The sequence below is a fragment of the Myxocyprinus asiaticus genome, chromosome 15 (assembly GCF_019703515.2).
Source record: "Myxocyprinus asiaticus isolate MX2 ecotype Aquarium Trade chromosome 15, UBuf_Myxa_2, whole genome shotgun sequence".
NCBI lineage: Eukaryota > Metazoa > Chordata > Actinopteri > Cypriniformes > Catostomidae > Myxocyprinus > Myxocyprinus asiaticus.
In genome coordinates this window covers 3,890,034-3,915,041 of record NC_059358.1, presented here as the reverse complement: position 1 = coordinate 3,915,041, position 25,008 = coordinate 3,890,034, and the positions used below count along the sequence as shown (strand labels likewise).

At 36.0% G+C, this 25,008-nt stretch overlaps 1 protein-coding gene across 1 annotated transcript in view; it reads left to right on the top strand.

Moving 5' to 3' along the window:
* Positions 1 to 25,008, top strand: part of LOC127453226 (ubiquitin-conjugating enzyme E2 E2) — a 41,098-nt gene that overhangs the window by 13,895 nt on the left and 2,195 nt on the right. Inside the window, exon 4 of the mRNA XM_051719473.1 lies at positions 20,647 to 20,779. Coding sequence (XP_051575433.1) covers positions 20,647 to 20,779 — 133 coding nt within the window. The remainder of the gene's footprint in view (positions 1 to 20,646; positions 20,780 to 25,008) is intronic.

Below are 25,008 nucleotides of genomic sequence, written 5' to 3'. Positions count from 1 at the left end.
GCTAGCGAAGTCTTTCTCGGATGCCATGTTTGTTGTTTACAGAAGCGTCGCGGGATTATGTTGCTATGGGGATGCTGCTTTCTCACGAGCTGCACATATACGTGAGTAAAGAGTACACCACTTAAACAGTACATTTAAACAGATTTATAACTGCCAGTTTTAGTTTGTGTGTTCAGGATTTAACATGCATCTCACTTTACATATGGCCAGCAAAGCAAAACTATTTATTTCGTATTTTTACTTTTCGAATAATTATTGCAGAACGAATGCTTGAGTATTCGACTACTCATGCATATCCCTAATTTAAACCAAAACAGACCAAGATATGGTACAGCATTCTTCCTTCTCAGTTGTAAACAGTGCTGCTCTTCCGTCTGTGATGCGAGAACTGACGCACATGCCTGTTTCAAATACCGATGCAATTACATCACACACGTGTACAGCTGCCGACTGGAAGTGTGATTTAGAGTAAAAAAAAAGTACTTAAATATTTATCTTTTTCACACCAAATGCGATCAAGTCGCTTTAGAAGACATTAATTTAACAGCTGGTGTTGTTTGGGTGACGTTTATGCTGACTGTCTGTGATTTTTGGAGTTTCAAAAGAGAAATCTCCATTCACTTGCATTTTAAGGACCTCTTCAAATGTGTTCTGGTGAAGAAAGTAAGTCATACACACCTGGGATATCATGAGGGTGAATAAATAATGACAAAATGTTAATTTTTGGGTGAACTGTCCTTTTAAGTATAAACAAGCCTGAAACACACCGGGGACTTGTTGAAAATTTTTTGACAAACTATCGGCAACTATTGCCATAGGTTTTTGCAGATAACGATAATTCCAAAATGCAACTATCGGCACTGATTAATCGGTAAAACCGATATATCGGTCTACCTCTAGTTTCCATCCATCTATTTTTATGCACATTTAAAAATTTTATATGGAAACGCTTGATATGTGAATTAACTCTCAAAGTTCGCTTAAAATTAAGTGCGCTACATAGAGGTGGATTTTCTAGAGTTTACGTTTTTTAGTTGAAATGCGTATTAAAGGTGGAGTAAGCAATTCCTGAGAAAGACTGTTGATATTTGAACTCAACAGACAAACAAACACACCCCTCTCTTCAGTTCCCCTTCAGAAGCTCCGCCCAAATTCATGCACGCGCAATAGTGTTGTGTGGATCAGTCCGTGCCAGGGCTGTGTACGAACACCGTTTTTTTTTTTTTTTTTTTTCAGCACACACACAGAATGGACAGTTAGCGGGCCGTGAAGAGTTATTCGTGGAATTTGACAGTGTATTGGATTTAAATGACTTACTCCACCTTTAAGGTGATGGAAACCATTTATTTGCACTATGCTATGTTATGAGTGTGCGATAGCTCGATGTGACTGGCCCAGCGAAAGATCCGATATTCGGAAGTGTTTTACCCACAGCTGGTCGTTTAAGTGAATCCTCACAATTAGGGCTGGGCGATATATTGAATATTAACGATATAATTGAGATCATTTTGCTGAAGATGTAAAATTGACCAGTATCGTGAATATCGCGATGATTTTAATGTGCTTTCATTTGGCCATTATGTTTCATAAAGAGAGCATCAGTAGACTGATTTCACGATCCTTCAGGACTGCACAATTAAATAAAATAACATCAAAATGACAAGTTGGTCTTATGAGATTATTAATCCACAAAAGGCTGTGATTTAAAGACAGATAAACATGGTCTGGGTGTGATTCAGAACAAACCAGTGATGCGCTGATCTGTGTGTACACGCATGGCGCCGCTCTCAGATCAGTTCACGTGCATTGTGAAATCAAAGTAATGCGGGTTCAAGCATTTGCGCAATTTCAAACATTAGTAACAGTTACAAGTTATTATACAAATCTACAAACGCGGCACAGAGTAATAGAAAAGGGGGAGATTACAGTGTTTCAGGAAATGCAGAACATTGTAAACTGTCAAATACACATTGCCTTTTCTGTGTCTAAATAAAAGCTCCTTGTGAAGTTGAAGTAAATACGACAGCACTTTCGGTGTCAAAATAAAAGCCCACAGGTGAAGATGAAGTAAACAGGACATAAATATATTACTTTTGTATAATGCAAATCTAATAATCAGAATAATAATGATAATTCAGCATTATATTACCGTAATCAACCTGACGTGTCCCACATTAATAATTTAGTATTATGCAATGTTCAACTGGTGTTTCAAAAAATAAGTCGGTGAAGTAGCTATTCACAGTAAAAACATTTGAAGGTAAATAGTGCTTTTTATTAAGCTACTATGCATCATTGTGTATGAAATATAAATATAAAGTGCATGTCAATGAAAATGATTGAATTTCACTCTCCCTTGTGTATATTTAATGAAAAACGAATTATTAGATTTTATGTCTTTAAAATATTTAATCTACTTTGCTTCAATGGCTGTTTGGATGAAATGATGGTTCCTCTGATTAAAAAAAAAAAAACAACAACTCTGAGCCATTTTAGAGCAAATACATAATTATCGAGATGTATATCGAATATCGTCAATGGACTGAAAAATATCGAGATATAATTTAAGACATCGCCCAGCCCTACTCGCAATCTGCCAGAGCAGTTCTGAGAGTGGGCACTCCCAGGTATACGGAGACTGGCGGCGTATGGACAACGCAGTCCTCTCAGCCCTCATTATTTCAGATATTACACTTATTCTGGAGCATCTCCTGGCAGCGTTTAATAAAACTAGGTACAATTGCTTCAACAATTCCAAACTCTCCCAAAAGCAAGGGGATCATTCAGCTGCTCCATCATGACAAGGCAGCTCCCTCAAGATAATGTGCATAACGTAGTGGGTGGAAATGTGCAACGATTTGTATTTTCTTTAGTCAAATTTTTTAGAAATTTGCTTAATGTGAAACATTTCTATGGAAACCTAGCTAGTGAAGTCCTTATGGATTCCTATCGGGTTACTTCATTCATAGCTGAAAGCTATATCCCTTCTGCCAGATGATTGATGAACTAGATGCCAATGTAATATATATCTGATCACTGGTACTTTGTTAGACATTCACTAGAAGGCTAGAGCCAGAATTGAGTGGTGTGTTTTGTGTAAAGAGCTTTCTATTCAACCCTTCTCATATCAATAAGAGTGTCTCCAAATTGATATTGAGTTTATGCCGCCTGCAAAAGAAAGCTGTAGGTGTTCTTTCAGTATTTGAGCACAGGGAGTGTTTGTGCCTATGAGCTGGAACGACATTAATAGGATTTCGTCAACAAAGAAAACGAGAGGCACCGTTTGAGACTGAATGCTTAGGTCTAGGAATAAATAATGTTACACTTTTTTTTGGCTGAGTATTGGGGTTGGTAAGCTGTCGTGGAACCATGCAGCTCCGATTTTACTAGAAGTGAATGACACCGGCAGGGCCGAATCAGGAAAAAAGAAACTCGCTGGCCGGCTAAATTCAGACTGATGTGATGTAATTGCAATCAGATGGCTGGGTAGAACTGTGTCAGAGAATCTCATCTGTGTTTTACTCATTGTTAGGGCAGGACAATAATGGTAATGTGCAACTTGAGAAATGTGTTAACCAGTACAGATTCTGCTATACCATTTATACTGCTGTCAAAGTGCCCACGTTAATATTAGTGGGCAGGACTGCTTTCTGTTTTTTAAACGTGAAACTAATTTTAATGATCAAAAAGTAACTTACCCATTCCTTTTATTGAAACATATTATTTAAAGTATTTAAACATGTCGCATATTTTTGTATCAGAGTTGCAAAGGTTTGCAAGCCCCATATAAAATGAAGAAAATGGCTTTATAATTATATTATTAGTTTGCTTAATAGTTTGACCTTTTTCATAAACATTTTCTGGAATTTGCACCTTTCACTGACCATTTGTTGAAAGAGAAGAAAAATTACCTATAATTTAGGGTTCCCACACCTTTATGAACAATGAATTTCCATTACTTTTTTTCTGGTGATTTTTGTGATTTACTTCAAGGATAAAAACAATTTGCTAGTTTGTAGCAAATTAAATATTTTAGAGCTGAGCATAAATAGAAACATGTATATTCACTATAGAAATGTTCTTGACCTTTCCTGTCAAGATTTTATTAATTTCTATGAAGTTTCCAGGGTTGGAACTCACAATCATTTAAAATTATTCGATATTTGCAGGTTTTCCATGAAGGGGCCCTATTTTGCACCCGATTCATGGAAACTGCCATGAATACTTTTCAGACACTTGTTCCCATGTGTTCAGGTCCTGATTTATCCAGTACAGAGCATTGGGAAAACCTGAAAATTATGCCAGTATGTTGTTTGATCTGGGTCCTATTTCAATACTTTCTTTAAGGCAGGATATGTTTGCCATATCCTGCTGCACTACTTTCCCAAATCATGTTGTAACTCGCAAACAAACAGGAAGGAGGGATTTGGCTCTGTGATCGTCAGAACAGCAGCATTCACTGCATGACACTTCGAATTAGATACCTGTTTATTTTAGTGTTCTCCAAACACCACGTCTTTTGGACATGTTTGCATAGCTGCGGTAGAGGGGTTTATTTAACACATTGTGCAGTGTTTATCCCAACACCATCTATCGTTCCTTAAAAAATATTTAGCACATGAAAGGTTTTCATGGCAGCATTTTGCTGCAACAAGTTTTTTTTTACCATCTTGATTTCTGTTTAGCATGGGCTTCTATTTTTATTTGTATTTTATTTTTTTCTATTTACTTTTATTTCTTTTTTATTGTTGAGTGTTAATGATTGTTATTGTTAATATAAGGGCTGTCAATCGCTAAACAATTTTTTTATCAAATGCCAATTAATTGATCGAATTAATCACAATTAATCATATAACAATATTTACTGAAAAAGACCCCCATATAAAGATAGTATGGTATTTAATTATATAATGTGTAATAAATATAGTGTGTAATGGTAACACTTTACAATAAGGTTCCATTAGTTAACATGAACTAACAATGACCAATACTTAAGCATTTATTAATCTTAGTTAATGTTAATTACAACATATAGTAATACATGTTCAAAATAAAAAGTTGTACTTGGTAACATTAGTTAACGCAGTGTGAACTTACATGAACTAACAATGAAAAATAGTATTTTTATTAACTAACATTAACAAAGATTAATAAATTGTGTAAAAACAATATTAATTGTTTGTTCATGATACCTAATGTATTAACTAATGTTAACAAATGGAACGTAATTGTAAAGTGTTACCTATGTAATACATGTTATTATTAAATTATTATTATTATTATTATAAATATGATGCAATAGAAAATCGTTATTGTTCATATATTTATCACACTAAATTAACATGTTAAATCTATAGCCCTAGTTAATATAATAAAATAATAATTATTTTACAGTGCCCAGTCTTTCTCGAAACATAAAATTCACAAGATAACAGTTCAGTTAAAATATTTTTTAAAAGTTGCAGTTGTAACTTACACCTGATGTGGACGCATCTTAAAGTGTTAAACATGTCAAGAGATGACTGACAATTGTTTTGGGTATCTGTTACATGTGTGAGCTAAGAAACTCACGTTTAAAGCATTACTCTCTGCTTTAAAGACTGATCTTTTCTTTGAAAGCCATTTTTTTTTTTTTCGATTAACACTTTTTTTAAAATTATTATTGATTCGTAGATATAACACAGAAAAACACAACATTTGTACATTGAATCAACATTTAACCCCCACTATTACTCCTCCCCCTCCCCAGTCACCAACCCCACCCTGACCCCCAACGAACACCTCTGTGGTAACACATAAGAATACCAAAAAAAAAAAAATGTGTGTGTGTGTGTGTGTGTGTGTGTGTGTGTGTGTGTGTGTGTGTGTGTGTGTATATATATATATATATATATATATATATATATATATATATATATTTTAGTCATACACATCCAAAACTATACCTCTCTCTCCACAGCCCCTCCCCGAGAGTCCCCCAAAAACGCTAAATAACTGCCCCGTTTCCTATCAAACAAATCCCAAATCCCCAGCCTTCTACATGAAACCTCCTCGAAAGCTGCCACCCTCCCCATCTCTGCACACCACTCCCGAAATGAGGACGCTCCAGCCGACTTCCATCCCCTTAAGATAAGCTGTCTGCCTATCATAACACTGGTCAGAACCCAATTTGTTATGTGTTTATCCTCCATATTGATAACCACCCCATCACCCAAAATACAGAGTCTGGGGCAAAATGAAATTTGAGTGCCCAATACGTCACATAAAACTCTGAACCTTCAACCAAAATTTTTGGATCTTAACACACCACCAAAAACATGGGTTGTGTCTCCATCTTCTGATTGGCATCGCCAGTAAGTGGGTGTGTCTTCAAGACAATCTAAAGGGGGTCCAAAAGTATCTATGTAAAATCTTGAATTGCATAAGGCGCACCCTTGCATCTCTAGATACAGACTTGATGTTTTTTAGAGTCATAGCCCACACTCCCTCCTCCAATACCAAGTTTAAATCTTTCTCCCATAATCTCTTGATAGAAGTTAAAGCTCCATCCCCCAGACTCTGAATTAGCAGGGAGTAATACACTGATTCCTCATGACCTTTTCCAAAAGCAGTAATCACCTCTCCCAGAGTATCTGCCATTTTAGGGGGGTGTATGCTACTCCCAAAAATAGTACAGAGCAGATGGCGCAGTTGTAAATACCAATAAAACTGAGATCTGGGAATCCCAAATTGTTGAACCAAATTTTCAAAGGATCTCAACAATCCACTCTCATATAGGTCACCGAGCATATTAACCTCCCTAATATTAATCTCTCACAATCCACTCTGACCAGCAGAAAGGGAATTTATTAATAAATCATTTGGGGTTCAGCCATATGCTCGAGGCAACATTTAAATAAATATCCGAATTAAACACTCTGGACACTTTTGTCCATATCGAGTGCAAATGCGAGATAACGGGGTGTAATTTAACTTATCCGAATAGTTTGATAGAAAGGCTTTGCAGTGGCAAAATAGGGGCAAGAACATCCTGTTCAATACAAAATCAGGGAGGAGCTCTCTCAGGTGGAAGTTACCAATGAGCCAAATGTCTGAGACCGAATGCATAATAAAAAAAAATCTTGGGTAGGCTTAGCCCACCATTGTCAATCGGCTTATGTCACTTATTGATATGTAATCTGGGATGCTTACCACTCCTAATGAAGGACTTTGCTATGCTATCAAATTGCTTGAAATAAGAGAGGGGGACATCTACAGAGATGGCAGCAGGTAGTTGAATTTTGGAATACATTTCATTTTAATAACATTAACCTTCCCAATCATAGATAAATGTAATGAAGCCCACATCGCTCAAAAACCTTTTTATTAAGGGGTCAAAATTAGCTCTAACTAAATCACACAATTTTTTTGCGAATAAAATGCCCAAGTACTTAATGCCCTGTTTGGGCCACTGGAAGACGCCCGGCTAAAAAACCTGTCGCTGGGCAGTACGCCGTCAGAGCCAAAGCTTCGGATTTAGACCAATTGACTCTGTATCCTGAGAATTTAGAAAAGGAATTAATAATTCTGTGGAGGCAAGGCATAGATCTAGTAGGGTCAGAGACGAATAATAAAATATCATCTGTAAAGCAAAAGCTTATGCGCCATACCTTCCGCCACTACCCCTGGAAAATCATCTTCCTTTCTTATCGCGGCTGCTAATGGATCCAGGGCAAGACAGAACAATAATGGGGAAAGAGGGCAACCCTGCCGGGTGCCCCTATCCAGAGTAAAATAATCTGAAATTAATCCATTTGTTTGTACCGCCGCTACAGGGTGTCTATAAAGTAACTTAATCCATCCAATAAAAGTATTCCCAAACTCGTATATTTCCAAAATCTTAATAAGATAATCCCATTCTACCATATCAAATGCCTTTTCGGCGTCAAGTGAGATGGCAGCGACCGGAGTCTGATCATTCGCCACTGACCACATGATATTGATGAAACGGCTAATGTTATCAGAAGAGCTGCGGCCCGAATAAACCCCACCTGATCTATATGTATAAGAGATGTCATAACTTAATCGGTTAGCCAGAATTTTTGACAATAATTTTACATCTAGCTGGATCAGGGAAATTGGATGGTAACTCTTACACTCACTTGGATCTTTGTCCTTTTTAAGAACCAGACTGATCCGGGCTTGTGTCATGGTTGGCGGAAGCTTTCAATTCTTTAATGATTCCATATAAACTTCTAGCAAAAGTGGAGCCAGTTCTGTAGCATAAGATCTAAAAAATTTAGCGGCAAAGCCGTCTGGCCCCAGAGCCATGCCTGTAGGCAAGGCCTTGATTACCTCGCCAAGCTCCTCCAAGGTTATCTCCGAATCAAGAGAATTTCTTTGCTCCATCGTCAGTTTAGGGAGTTCTTTCCACAAAGTTTCTAATATCTTCATCAGTAGATGAAGACGTGGAACTATAGAGATCAAGATAGAATTCTTTAAAAGCATTATTAAGATCAATGGCCGAGGTAAATATTTTACCACCAGCAGATTTCACTGAGGGAATGGTAGAAAAAGACTCTTTCTGCTTTATATATCTAGCCAAAAGCTTCCCTGGTTTGTGCCCCGACTCAAAGTATGACTGTCTTGCCCTGAATAGCCAAAACTCCACCTTCCGTGACAAAATAGTATTATATCTGTATTTCAATCGGGTCAATTCCCTGAGGCCATCAGACGACATTCGGCACTTCAGCTCTGCCTCGGCACTTTTAATATTCCCTTGCAACTCCACGAGTTCTCATGCTTCGGATTTTTTGGTGAGTGAGGCATACTGTATGATCCGACCCCTAAGAACTGCCTTAAGTGCCTTCCAAGCCACACCCACATTGGATACTGAGGACCAGTTGGTCTTCATATAAACATTGATTTCAGCCTTTAACATTTGTTGGAATTCAGGATTTTGCAAAAGGGATACATTAAAGCGGCAACTATATGATTTATTTTTCTCCGTATGTGGCAACATCTCTAAACTCACCAGGGTGTGATCTGAGACTAAGATGTTTCCAATTGAGCAATCTACAACAGATGAAATTAGGAACTTAGATATAAAAAAGAAAATCTATGCTAGAATAAATTTTATGGACTAATGAAAAAAATGTATAGTCCCTACCAGATGGGTTCAAAAGTCTCCAAATATCTGTAAGACCAAGATTTTTACGCATGAGTGTTGCTCTTGGGGGCTTACACACTTTTGCTTCATTATGATCAAGGATTGAGTCCATCAATAGATTAAAGTCTCCTCCCAATATTATATTATGAGGGGTGCCAGCGGCTTGCAACATCCCTTCAAGATCTATAAAAAAGCCCTGATCATCAGCATTAGGTGCATAAATATTAGCTGAAATCAACCTTTGTCCCTGAATTTCTGGTAAAACAATAATGACTCTTCCTAATTTATCTTTAATCTGTTTGAGACATTCGAATTGTAGATGCTTATCAGTGTAATGACTCCCCTGCTCTTACTTGAGCCAGCACTCAAGTTCCTTGTTCCTTTAAATTCAGTTTACAGTCATAAACCAATTGTCCATTTTCAACATCAGAGCTAAAGATTGCATCATATTCTTAAGTTTAAAGGACTTAAAATGATGTTTTAATTAAAAATGAATTAAAGTCAATTTACTTCTCGTAAATGGCTGAGTGCATTTTTATGCTTCAGAAGTAATATCACTCATGCACACTGTACAAAGCCTGTTTATTATTATAATTATCTGCAATGAATTATTTCTAGACGGCCTAATGCGAGCATGTGAGTTTGACTGTTTGGGTGGCATTTTCAGATTTTATTGAATTTTGGGGAAATGCATATAGTGTTCTTTCTAAATTCTTTAAAATGCTTTGAAAATTTGTTATCTTGGCATTTTGTAGATCCATTATTATAGGTAATGTGATAGATATACAGTAAGTGCTTGGTCGCTAACCACACGATAATGTTTGACAAAATGCCCATGCACTTAATGTTTAAAGGGATAGTTCACCCAAAATTGAAACTTCTGTCAGCATTCACTCACCCTCATGTTGTTCCAAACCTATATACATTTCTTCCAGGGAAGTGAATTTATGAAGAATATCTAAGCTGTTCTTTTCCATGTAATTCAAGTGAATGGGGACTAAGACTTTCAAGCTCCTAAAGTATCATTAAAGTAGTCCACATGAATTTGTATAGCTCACAAGTAATATGGAAAACTTATAATGCTTATATAGTTGCCTTTTTTTTTTTTTTTTTTTTTTTTTTTTCATTTTGGAGACTGACAGACCTTATCCCCTTTCATTACTTGGAAAAGAGCAGCAAAATGCTTAAAAAAAACATAAAAGATTAGCTTCATTCTTTTCCATTCACGCTCATGTTGTTTCTAAATCCCTGTGACTTTCTTCTGTGAAACACAAAGGTGAATACCTTAAGCTAATCTTTTTATGTTTTTAAGTTCTCAGTTGTACACTTAAACAGCATTGTCTATCTTTATCAATTGATGTCTTACTGTAAATGAGGCACATAATTAAAAAAAATTGTTGTCTGCTAAATTCATCAATGATAAAATGTGTCAAAGCTGTTCAGTTAAAACTGAACTATGTTATAGTTTATTACAACTCTGCCAGCTGCTTCTGTTTAATTCTGCTCTGACCTTCTGGCAGAATCTGTGTTGGCTAATTAGATTTGCACATTGACAGATCGTGCAGCCTTGCCTGCAGCCCACACATTAATAATCACACATTGTTTCATTGCTTCACAATTTCTTTTCGCAGTAATTGGAGGGTCTGTAAAGCAGAGGTACAAACCAAGCAAACCGAGGACGATGGTATGATGTTTGCTGTAGAAAACAATTCAACTTTAGGTTCTAAATTTTTCTTTTTGTTAAACTGTTAGGTAGTAGCCAGAAATGTTCACGTGAACTGTGCTTTAGTGATGCACTCTTTAGAAATGCGTGTTCGTTTGGCCACTATATAAACTCAAAAAGGATATTAGATCATTTGAGCAAAAACAGTGTTTGAATGCTTGAATGCTAAATGCTTAACATAACCAATTACATTTACAAGCATGTTCAAGTGCAATCAAATTAGGACTGGGTGATAAAACAATCTCTATATTTATCGCGATAAAACAATGCATGATATCGATGATATGCTTTTGAGTCATTTTCGATATTTAGCCTATGTTCTTAATCTAGACCCAGGGGCATTCAATTAAAATTCCATGAGTAATGGAACATTTCCTTCCCAGCAAAGGTCAGGTCAATAACTTACATGGTGTCAGTAGTCAGTATAGTTATGAAATGACATAAGGAATCCTTTTTTTAAAAAGGTATTATAAATTTCCAAGTTGGCAGCAGTAGTACTTTGTGGAAAAAAATAAAAAAGTTAAAAGATAAAACCGTTTCTTGAAAACTGGGCAGGGATGAGGACATGTGGCCCCAGAGACAAAGCCAAAGTTGTGGGGTTTGGGGGATCTTTTACCAAAAGATTTAAATATTTCAATGAGTTCATAAATCATGTGCACTTTGATATGAATATTAAAAGATAAAATTAACTGTTTGTTTTGAAGCTAAATGACAACAGCCCTGTATTTGTGTTTGAATATTTTTAGATACCCAAGGGGCACAATGCTTTGTGACTAAGGAAAGATACTGTTTGGGGGTTGAGGGGTATCCCCCAAGAGAAAAGTTTTAAAATGTAAAAGTCTGAATGAATCATATTTATATTTTCTGACATATTTATATATCTGCTTATGTAGACACTGAAGGGCAGTAATAATAATAAAAAATGTTTGATCTCTTATATCTACATAAATTATGAAAGGGGTGTGAACATTGATGAGACAAAAGAGGAATGCAGACTTGCATATCTTCTCAGCTATATATACAGTTTATTAAACTACATTTTAGACGGGAAAAAAACGTTACTTTAAAGGCCCTCTGGAAGCGCATTGTCCCGTCACAAGCCTGGTTTAGCTGAACGGTTGGATTCATTTCAGACACATGAAGTTGAATTTACTTCGCATTATTCTCGTTTTCTGCAGTGTGTTTTACGAAAGACGCCAGCATCCATCTATATTGCTGCTCACTGTATTTCTCCGCTATGGACTACTGTCGTTAAAATAACCGCGTCTGCAACTCTGCGCACACTGCCACATATGAAAGGATGTAAACGAAGCAAGTTCTGCAATAGAGAAAATATTTGAGGATACAGTCTGAAAGATCAGTTCTATCTACACCCGAGTACTTGCAATATACACAGCTCTGTTGCTTTGTCTCGCTGATCACTTGAAGTGTAAAAACGGTGGGGCAATCGATGTCATGATGTCTCGTGGTCCGGATGGAACCAAACCTGGGTCCGAACCCGGACCATGATCTGCTAATTGGTGACCACTGAGTTTGGCTTTCTCAAGCTATGGTTCCTCTGGCGTGGAAGAAATCCGCTCAAAGCCACTCGCAATACTAGGGAACAGCTTGCTCCGCACTGCTGTCAGTCCTACAATCCACCTTGCGAGCATGACGCTCAGATTCCATAGAAATGAATTGAAAACGCTCGCTCAGCTTCGCTCACAGCGCATCAGTGGATACGTAGGGTCAGACTGTATGAAGTTGCTAATGTTAGCTGCCTTGCTAACGATTAGGCTACGCCGATCACTGCGGTCCAGACCCCGGATTAATTCCATCCAGACTGCAAGACTTCATGATGACGGTTGTGCCCACTCATCGTTTCTAGTGAGCAGCACGACTAAACAACAGTGCTATGTGCACCAGCTCTGATCTTTCTGCATTGTATTCTTATATATTTTACTCTAGCACTGAACACGCTTCATTTATGCCCTGTCATGCTCTGCACATGTTGCCTCTTTTCCCCGAATGTGAGTAGACATGAGGCATCGCATAAGTTAACGTGGTTCCAAAGCGCCTTTTTACCATAACGTTTTTTCCTTCTAAATGTTACTTTTATTAATCAGCCTGTTACGAACCTTTAATAATAAACAAATATATTTATGTTCTAATTTTGTGAAAATTAATCAGATGTCATCATCTCTGGCATGGATGACAAGGAAAGACAATGAAATTACTAGATGGTTGCCTAGTCTTTCTCACTTTAATGAAAATATACAAATGGCCCACAATGCAGTTTTGTAGAGACTATTTGACTGTTTAGGATGGTTGCTGTTTGATATGGTTGCTGTCAGCAATTGCGTTTTTCATCTCTCATTTGCTTTTTATGACACTGTCGGTTGGGTTTAGGTTCAGAGTTGGGAGGTAGGTTTTGTTGATTTAAAATTTGATAGGGCATTAACTTTAACCTCATCTTGTTTTTTTTTTAGCGCTACTCGGTGGGCATTTCATCTCGGAACCACCAAAATACATGTAATTAACTATGTAATACTGTATCATTTTGCGAAAATGTCGCCACAGTCACAATTTTTAGCAAATCGGGCTCAAAATATAACGGGTTTTCCATAAAAATGGAAATCATGTAACTATTTACTCACAGATGAGTCGTCAGCTTTGTCTAGATTCTTTGTCTAGAAGGTACGTCAAAGTAGTAGTGATAGACCGATGTTTAGACCAGACTGACAGCAAATAATGCCTATTTTGAGATTAACAATAAAAAATGGTGCCTGCTACAAGTAAAATGTTTGGTTTTCAATGTTTTTTAGTAATTATTTTGTAAAATAATTGTTCATTGAATTAATTTTTTGCTGTCATTAAATTGTAATATATTGTATACATGCTGTATATATCAGCATATATCAGCCATTAGTGTAACCATGCTCTCTAGATATTTGTATTCGCATCTGCAATTAAAAAACTCATGCAAGTCAACCAATAGGTCAAAGTATGTTGTCACTGAAAAGAATGTATCGCCGACACGTTACGCTGGACTAGAGTGGGGCATTTAGATTCAACACTAAATCAAGTGGTCCGTATGTGCCTGCATGCAGAGAAAGAGTTATGTCCTTAAAAGCCTTAATTGACATACACAGCTTGTGTTCAGAGGTTACTTGTTTTCTCTAGAGTCTTTAAAGAGCAGCTATTATGGTTTTTAAATGTGCCTAATTTTAAAGGTCTCATACAATAGATTTACATGCATCCAAGGTCAAAAAACACTTTAATTTGCTCATAATTTAAATTGCAGCATTACCTTATTTTCCCAGTGTCAAAAACGACTCGTTCAATGATCCGTTCTAAAGGATTCATTCTAAACTCCTCCTTTCAGAGAGCCTACACTGCTCTGATTGGTCAGATGTCCCAGTCTGTTGTGATTGGTCTACCGCTTAGTGTAGTGTTTGAGGGCGGGTCAAAGCTGTTCGTGAGCAGCCAATGAAGACCAGAGGCAGGTTTTTTGTTACCATATTACGTAGGTTAGTACAGGAAGTAAGTCTGCAATTACTAACGACACATTTCAGGTGTTCAGAATCAGTTCTTTCTTTTGGGAGTCAATGGCTGTGTCTCGTTTGGAAGGATGCGTCCTCTGGAGGTTGCATTTGACGGCCGCATACGTCATAGAGGCTGTCTCGTTTCAGAAAAGTGAATAGGACACTTCGAATACGACCTGCTTTCACGGGAATTCAGAAGATGCATGAGGTGTCTCCTTCGTGGGCACTCACAACCCACAATTCTTTGCTTCAACGGAAATGTCTAAAAACAAATGACGCCAATTTGCCTGTAAATATGATGTTCAAACGCAAGGAATGTTAATTCCCAAGTTGAAGTACCTCAGTAGATGGGTGCAGAGTATATAATATGTATAATGATATTAATATATAATTAAAATAAATATATTAGACTAAAAGTACACCTGTAAAATCTATTTTCTTTTCTCTTTACATCATTATAACTCTCCTAAAATGTACCTCATACATTCCCTTCCAAAGGGACTTTGTTCCCTTCTCACTCAAAGCGCTCGCGATTGTTAAAGAGTGGCGTGCTGTCATAGCAACCATGTTACCTTCCGTTTCCGTTTGTCCTACGAAGGCCATCTCGTTTAAACAAGGCTTGTTTAAAGGAGGACACTCGGTATACTGCAGCCTTCAAAGGACGCGTCCTACCTAGCATGCAGCCTTCCAAACGAGACAGCAAATAACTCCATTTGTTGTGCACTTTGATTTTTGAAACTTTGCAGACTTTTTTTTACATTCACAAACAGCTATATAACACACTACATGAACGGTAATATTTGAAAAACCATAATAGGTGCTCTTTAAAGCTTGTAAGAGCTGCATGGAAAGAGTTTGGCTGATTTTCTTTTTTGGACATTACATTTCTGTTCCAAGTGAAGTGCATAATCTTCTTTCCAAAAAGCACAATGGTTGTCTCGGCAAAGATGAGATTTCCATGCACAAGTGATACATTTTGATTTGTTTTTCTGCACTTTAAAGGAAATTGTTATTTTAGTTCTCCACTGCCACTCTTGTTTTTGCACCAACATGACCACAACGCAAGTACCACTGTTCTTCAAAGCGAAACCACAGACGTCTATGGAACTCTGTTTTGTATGAGTAACACTAGACCATTTTGCCGTGTGCTGTAACAAAACTTTAAAGCGCTTTCGTCAACTGCTTATACAGCTACGACAACATTTGGTTTGTTGGTTAGAGGTGGGTTGGATGACCAATATCTTATATCATGGTATGAGTATTTTTATATCATGCTTTCAGTATATATATCACAATATTATAGTAATTATGAAGAGTGCAACAGTGCCTGTTTATTTTTTCAGCAGTCTTTGTTCCGTAAGTATTTTTTCCACTGAATTTTTTTCCCAATGGGAATTCAAAAAATCCTTCATTCTAAGCCATGAACAAAATCAGCCAGCTCCGAGCTGGATCACAACATTACAAACTTTGATTTGAAGCGAAAAAGTATTAGAAAATCGGACAGGATGATAAAGGTACAAGACACTGTGTACTTAATGTCTTTAATGAACAAATGAACTAATCTAATTAAAAAAGGTAGAAACATTTTTAAAACCATTGATTTAAAAATGTTGATTATAAGTATAGAAACGATATATTTGAATTTAATTGCAAAATATTCAGATGTTTGCAAATATACAGGTAGTTTGAGAGTGTAGGGAGAGCGACTCGATTGCGTCATTCATAGTGCGTCGTGGTAGTGGGCAGTCGCTGCAGAGCTCTTTTGGTGCACTTTTGTTTGCCGATCTCTGATTGGTGGATCTTTCTCTGCTGGATCAATGGTTGTGTAGTTCTTAACCAGATTAACATGATTTTTAAATATTGAAGTTGAATTAACGTGGGCTGATGGCTTCAATAGAGGCATAGCATTGGTAAACAACTCCAGATTTCAGCTATTTGCAACAACAAAATAAATCATACTAAAGAGCTAAAACCTCTATGAATTTTTAAAAACAACTTCTTAAATGTCCCCAAAAGTTACCTTTGTCCAAGCAAACATAACCTAAAATAATTCAAGTGCAAGGGATTATGGGTATTCCCTACCGCCTCAATTTTGTTCTTGATCGTTTCAAGTTAACACTTAAAATCTTAAGTCTCTGTATTTTTTAAGATAAATAAGTTCTTGAAAAAGATAGTTGATTTATGAGCCTAAAACTTGACATTTCAAGTAATGCTTAAATGAAAACAACGTTTTCCCAGTAATGACAACATTACGGTTTATAGTGTACTGTATGATAAAAGGAGAAACCCAAGCTATACGTATATAGAACCAGAATAGTCTACAAATATGGGCATTAAGCAACCACCAGCAAAATTTGAAGATAGCCAGAATGACAGATAAATATAATGAAAAATAAAAGATTTAAAAAAAGATGAAAACATATATAACATGAAAAAGGTTATTTTGCTCTTTTAAAACATTTTTGCATAGAGATGGTTCGCTTTCACTGTTCTAAACTATAAAATGCACATTTTACATATTATGAAAGAACATTACAAATTATTCATTTATTTTGGTAGGTACTTTATATGATATAAAGAAAAAATTATAAACATTATACAATGCAATAAATGTATGTAATTCATTATAAATACACCATTGGTAATTTGGTCAATAATTGGCTGATAAATATCTGTGGCCGGTACATCGGTGCATCAGTTCGGCGAAATCAATTTTGAGTCAAGTCCCCCATGCGAGTTGCTGCCTATGGTTTGTGTCCCAAATTGGTCACTTATGAGTTAGATTGTACTACATTTACACCCCTCTTCCACATTGGAACGGCATTGTCCTCAGAGCAAAAACAGAGCATTTTGAAAATGCTCTCCATTACCACATACTTCAGAAAAAGATGACTCAAGAAAACAGAAAAGAGTTGGTGTGGATGTGGCCTGTAATGGCAGTTGCCTATGTAGGCAGTAGACTATAATGCAGCTTACTAGGTTTTGGAACAGAGTGTTTCAAAGAGAATGTAGGAGCATCATGGGAAAAAGAATACCCTTTACAGACCACGCTCCAGTGCCTACTCAAGTGTGTTTGTTTGTGTCCACTGCTGTTTAACTGAGAACAAATCTAATGATTGTTTATTTTCATGGGCTTTCAGAGCTGGATATCGTCCCAGTCTGTGTTTCTGGCATAGATACAGCTGTAGACCAAATGGCCTGAAAATCTTAAATATGACACTTATCTCAGGGGAATCTGGCAGATGTGACAACCCTTTTCACAAACAAACAATTACAAAGTTAGTGATCTTAAAGTATGCTACCGTCTTTAGCTCAGCTGTCAACTTCATTTTAGCAGATGTTAGTGTGAATTTACACTTATTTTATGCATTAATGTCACTTTCAGCCAGAGGGAAAGAAACGCCTTTGTCAGCTTCTGATTTTCTTCGAAGCATCAATTTCAAGTGCTTCTTTTAATTGATCGTTCATCTTTCTGAATGAATTTGACCTGAAACAGCTGTGTTAGTTAGTCGGATAAAGTAGTGTGTCATATTGCTTTGAATTCTGGAAGTTATCTTAGTCGAGTCATCTACAGGCTACATTTACACTGCAAGACCTAGTCAGTCACAACAGAGTCATACAGATATTTTTATTTTATTTTTTATTATTGGGGCCTAACATTACTGAATTTGCAGGGGCTTTCCTCAAAAATTGCGATGCCATATGCTAAATTATTATTATTATTATTTTTTTTTTTTATATTCAACCTCACCAATAAATTTAGTTCATACAGTAAACGTTAACAAAAACGTTTTCCCTGTCAGACATAAATACATGAACTGTGTTGATCAATTTGATTGGCTTGTGATTAGTGGATTTTGATTGGCTGATATTGCTTTCTTTATCCCCAAAGTTTGCCTTTTATGCGGCAATATTGCCGATAGCTAACACAAGCAGATATACTCATGTTTAGAAGGATTTAATGCTTTAAATCCTTGCGTTAATATTTGATTTATTTGTGCATTCACATCATTTCCTAGGGTGATTCTCGTGAAAACCTGTCAAGAAAATATCCTGGCCCGATTTAACTCCAAATAAAAAAAATAAAAAATAAGAACTGATATTGTTGCATATAGAAAATCACGCATATTTTTTGGGCCATTCTTGACATTATTTTCATGACTGTTACACGCATTTTGCCCCCCCAATTCTCATTACTGCAACAAAACAAAAAAAAGTTACAAAGTTACGAATTTCTTATTACCGCAATGTGAAAAAAACATTTCATTTAAATTGTGAAGTATTTATACGTCATAGTAGTTCTCTGTTTGTAATGCCTTTTAATTTTCACAGATTTTAATAAAAAAAAAAACCACATTATACAACAGCATCTTTTTTTTTTTTTTTTTTTTTTTTTACTGTAATACAATAAAAAAAAATGACTGTCACGGTAATGAGAATCATCACTGAAAACAATGGGAATAGTAATATTAATATGTCCGGACGTGTTATGATAATGATATTTGGGTGGTAAAATATGCTTAACGCTGCACTACGGAACTTTGTACTCTCTAGCGATATCTGTGGTTGAAATTTAAAATTGCAAGCAATTCGCGGAAGCACACTTTACGTGAGTTGTGTTTCAGCACTGCTCTTCTGGTGGATGTATCTCATGATTTGAGCTTACCCGGACATCGCCTGTGTGTGATCATGACCGGGAGATATTCAGAGCTGGAGTCATAACGTGCTATTTTCATGTTGATATAATGTTATACGATTAAACATTTAAAACTGAAATATTACTTGCTTTGATGAAGACAAACAACGCTCGTATTCATATATTTTCAATGAATGGATTTTACACATAGCGCTTTTCTGACACTACACTCAAAGCGCTTTTACATTCATAACAAACCGCCACCAGTTACCAGTATATTTTAATATGATCAATCAAGTGTTTTATCTACTATTAATGTATGTATTGTACTACACTTATCAATTTAAGAGGTGATACTCGTGATATGGTTGATATGAGTTCAGTGGAAGACTTTTTTTTTTTTTATATTATATTGTACAGACTCAGTTGATAATGCAAGTGAAACGTATTACTAAAATAGTACATCTATGCACTGCACACAAAAACACTAAATTAAAAACACAAAATGAGGATTTAATAATGATGGGGATGAAATGTTCTTAAACATGAAATAATATGCAGAAATATTCAATACAAAAATTACAATAATATGTTTAATGAATAATTTCTTTAGCAGTAAATATATATTAGATAGATGGTTATACTAAAATTAATATGTAGATACTAGGCTATAAAATCTGTACATTTTAAACAACTTGAGATGATTATACATTGTAAACAGACATTTCTGCAACTGGGGCAAAAGAAATGAGAGAACATATCCAAGCATTATAGCAAACACTTTGCCAAACAGTTAACAGATAAACGTCAATCCAGACTGCAGTGATGCTGTCCTGAACTGTGTGACAGTAACTGACTGAACTGAACAGCGTTGTTTCCCTGCCTTAAAACATGACAGTTGGTAGTCCTTTTAGATGTTTACGGACATGATGGAAGTATGAATGATATGAGCCTGTGATTTCATGCCAAATCTGACAGCTCAAAATACAAATCATTTTTGTAGATTTACAGTAGTGAATTAGGATACGGTATGAACTCTGTTTTGAGCACTGTTTTTTGTATTATTTTTTTTATGTACTCAGTCAATAATGGCATTTTGTTATTTTTAACCAAAAAAATCGTCCGTAGTGCAGCTTTAATTGTCCTGAAAATAATGTCACAATGCAAAAAAATATATATATATTCATGGTGCTAAATATAGGCTTCATTTTCTTCTTCTGAGAGAGTTCAGTCAATGAAGATGCAGGTCATCTAAATGAGTCGCCATACTGGACAAAAGTGAAGCAAATTCTTGCACATTTGCCGCAGTTTAAATAGTGATCCAGTCACCATATTGGGACGCATCACTATGATTGAATCGTTAGCTAGTTGACAATAACCAGCCCTATTAGCCTCCAAAATTCCATCAAACTTCCATTCTTTTATTTCAAAAGAAAATCTTGTTTTCCATGTTATAGGCCCCTTTTAAGATGAGGCCGATGAGTTTTTCCATTGGCACCAATGTCTTCTAATGTCTTGTTCCCATCTTGGCTTTTCACTCTTGAATTAATGATGATTTATCTTCCTGTAATGACCAGTCACTCACTGTTCCTCTTCTCATATCTTCTCATAACAGTGCTGGTCCCAAAGGAGATAACATCTATGAATGGAGGTCGACTATTTTAGGACCGCCGGGCTCTGTGTACGAAGGAGGGGTCTTTTTCCTTGACATCGCATTTACACCGGACTACCCATTTAAACCCCCCAAGGTAAGGGCAGAAAAATATCTCTGGCACTGAAGTATACTTCCGAATGAGTCACCACATTTGGACATTTTATTATCAACATTTGGTAGATTAATTGGTCGATTCGGTTTTCTTTTTTTTTTTTTGAAAATCATAAATATATTTTATGTATATATCAGCATTCTGGTCTGTAGATTAAGCTATTATCATAAACAACATTGCTAAAATAAAACTTGTATTTATATTACACTACATTTCTTCAATTCGCAAAACAATATTTTTGAAAACTGGAAATACATGCTACAACCTGTTCACAATGTGTTTTGGGTGCTTTTCCAATTGCGATCTCATCACTGAAAATGCATGTTAATGCCAGGCGTAAATTGGGCCATAGTCTTTTAGAGAATTAGAGGGATCACGCCTTTTCTTGATCGGTGAATGTGATGGCCCTCTGACAGAAGAGGGTAAGATTATGGCGAAAATGGTTGTTTGGTGTTTTTGTGGTATCAGAGTGATTTGCTGGTGTGAGGGGATTCTCTGGTAATGGAGGGTGCAATCATAGGGCCAGCTGTTCTCTCTTTGTTCCTCAAGGGACATGTCTTTCTCTCTGTCTCTCTCTTCCCAGCCCCCCACCTACAGACCCTTGGCTGACAGCAGCAGACACCCAAGCATGTCTCAATAGCATGCGGCCCCAGAGCCCCCTGTGTCTTTCTTTAACCTATAACACCCCTTTCAATCAGTCTCTTAAAACCCTTGTAAAATAAGATGTTTGTTTGCACGCGGGCCACATTATATCATATATGCTTTTGTTCTTCCAGCTGTGGGTTTGTTGGGGGGCAGGATGGAGTCAGTCATTCTGGTGGCAATTAAACTGTCATGAATCTCAGGCATGGAATGTCAGGGTCCATTACAGATTACCCCTGAAAGCCTCGGGCACTTACACAGATGTCTTACACGCAGAACATGTTTATGCTTTTTTATACTTCCTCTAATTCGTTCAGAATCATGCCTCCATGTTAGCATGCAAAAATGCCCCTGTTAGTGTCCGCTCAGAATGAACACCTTCTTGCTTTTAAAAAAAGCATGACGCAGTGCAATGAATGGAACAGAATGCAGGTGTCTGAAGATGCACTTTTAAAAGTGGTTTTAAATACAGGTAGACCGATATATCTGTTTTACTGATTAATCGCTGACGATAGTTGCTATTTGGAACTATTGACAGTATGTATCCATATTTTTCATGCCACGGTCGAAATCACTGAGATCACATTTTTTCCCCATTCTGATGGTTGATGTGAACATTAACTGAAGTTCATGACCCGTATCTGCATGATTTTATGCATTACACTGCTGCCACACGATTGGCTGATTAGATAATCGCATGAATAAGTAGGTGTACAGGTGTTCCTAATAAAGTGTTCTGTGTGTGTGTGTGTGTGTGTGTGTGTGAGAGATATATATTATATTATATTATATTATTTATTATTAACTAGTAACACTTTGTAAAAACTATGTGAATTCAAATGCACAATCCAGAAATTATAATAGCCACAATATGTGGAAGGGTTGACACTCCTGTGAACATGTAATATTTAATTTTTAATCATTCTTGTTCTCACATTAATGCAGAAAAACTGCCATAAACAGACGTGACCGTTGTGAAAGCTACAGTTGTTTAGGCTGCGTGATGAGGGAAACCATCCAAAACGTTTTGAAACCAGTAGACTTTGAATTCTGAGACAAAGGGGTTTTGTTCCTTTGGTTAAAACATTTTATTTTTCCATGATGTGGTTGACATTTACATGGAATTGCCCAATATATGCATAGTATAAATTTGTAATGTTCTATCATATGTAGGACATACATGTGCAAAAAATTTTAGATTTACAAAATAAAAATAAAAAATCATTTTCATCACCATGTTATAGTATTTATTTATTTTATTTATTTTTTTTATCTTATTTATCCTTTTATCTTCTATTTATCTTTCATTGTGGCTGTCTTAAAAACAATTCCGGTCATGTTTTCAACAGATCCAGTCCATGTTCAAAGGAAATTATTTATTGTTATATCATTCTATTGTTAGTTTTTGTACCTCTTTGTACATTTTTTAATGTAAAAAGTGATCTTAAATATTAATTTCGGCCTAGTGGGTTTTTTTTTTTTTTTGGGGTTATCGGCCTTTTCCATCACCTTAGATATCGATATCTGTAAAATCCACTATTGGTCGATCTCTAGTTTTAAATTCGCATGGTGACTTAGAGACGCAGTGCAATGGTCAAAGACATCCATGTGCATGTTTACGTATTAAAACAATTCAAAAACAGTGCAGATGGACACAAAAACTTGTTTGATGTGAATGACCCTAAATACATTAATCTGATGTAGTTTTAACTATTCTAATCCAGGCCTAGTTATACATATTAGGACAAAGTTTTCTTAATTAAATTTGTAAGTAACAATCTAATTATTCAGACTGAGAATTATAGATAAGTTTATCTGAAGTGTTTGGCATAAAAAGGATGACAACAGTATTTTTATTTGTGTAGACAAAGTATGCCCTCTTTAAGTTAGAAAAGGCCAATAAAAATTAACTCTAGAGAGAAAATATTGTCCCAAAACGGAAAAGTTTGTTTCTGACACTGATTTAAGCTCTTTTGTAGTGTGGTATGGCTAGGGCTGAGAAAAAATATTAATTTTACCATTTATCGCAATATTCATTTGAATGATATTGATTGATTGATTGATTGATTGATTGATTGATTGATTGATTTTTTTATTGCAATATCTTTTATTTTGAAGTTTTGGTTGTTTTAAATATTGCATCTGTTTTGAACTACATAGTTTGGGCCCTGTTGTTCATTTTTAAAATGTATATTTATATAATGTACCAAGTTTCCCCATATAACTTGACTGTGACTGTGGCATCGTGAGTTTACTGAAATAAGGGGTAGATGGTCATGGAGCTCTATTGGATGATTTTGTGTCTTGGTGTGATATACACAATTTAGAATTAAATGTAAAAAAAAAAAAAAAAAAAGGATATGGTTATTGACTTTAGAAAGTGTACACCTGTTCCAAAGCAAACTGTTATCAAAGGGAAGGTCATTGAACTGGTGGATAACTATAAATACCTGGGGACTGTTATTGACAACCACTTATATTTTGAATCAAATATAGATGTTATCGGCAAGAAGGTTCTTCGATGTATGTTCCTCCTTAGGAAAATGAAACATTTTAATGTGTGTGGAAAAAAAAATTATGTCCCTGTTTTATCATAATTATATTGAATCTGTGTTAACATTTTGTATGGTGGCTTGGTTTGGCCAATTGAGTCTTGTTAATAGAAACAGACTGCAGAAATTGATAAATGCTGCCAGTAAGGTCTTTGGGACAAGCCAGACTCAACTGTCAGTGTTTTATGACAGGCAAGCCTTAAGGAAGGGGGAGGCCATTTTAAATTATCTTGACCACCCTCTTAAGGGTCAGTTTGTATTGATGCCCTCTGGCCGATGTTTTAGAGCTCTCAGGATACATTCCAAAAGAGCGGGAAACTCTTTTATTCCAATAGCGATTAGAATGTTGAACTTGCAGAATAAGTAGTGGAAGAAGGGCAGTTCAGGTTTTTAATTGATTTATTAAATGGAACAGTATTTTTATGATTGTGATTATTGTGGGTTTATATATATATATATATATATATATATTATATACATACATATTTATGGTGTCTTCTACTGTAAACCAAATTTCCTGAAATGGATAATAATAAACTGTAAGCAAAATGGACATTATAACTTAAATATACCCAAATGAATGAGAATTTAATTGGAATCAAAGATCTTGTGAATTGTGAAATCTGTAGCAATACCCAGCCCTAGGTTTGGCCTCTGTCTGGGCCTGACTAATAGTAACCAAAATAATGAGGACTGGGGAATTCTCTCTGAATGAATTGTACCTGTTTATAGAATTGTTTATTTGCATGTGTTGTGCTGGTACCTGATTCAGTTTTAAGAAAAAAATGCCGTTTACATACAGCTAAGCCTAGCCCTAAAAGCCCTTTCATACTGAACGTGACTCGAAAAGGTGAGACGAATTGCAGACAAATGGCCCCTTCACACCAATAGCAACGTGAATACTCACCTGCACATTCATGCTGATCAACAATCAATTTTAACCCAGTAGAGTAGGTTGTGGAACGCACCTGTCAGCTGGTCCGCCTATCATGGATGAGAACTAAAAATATTTGCAAA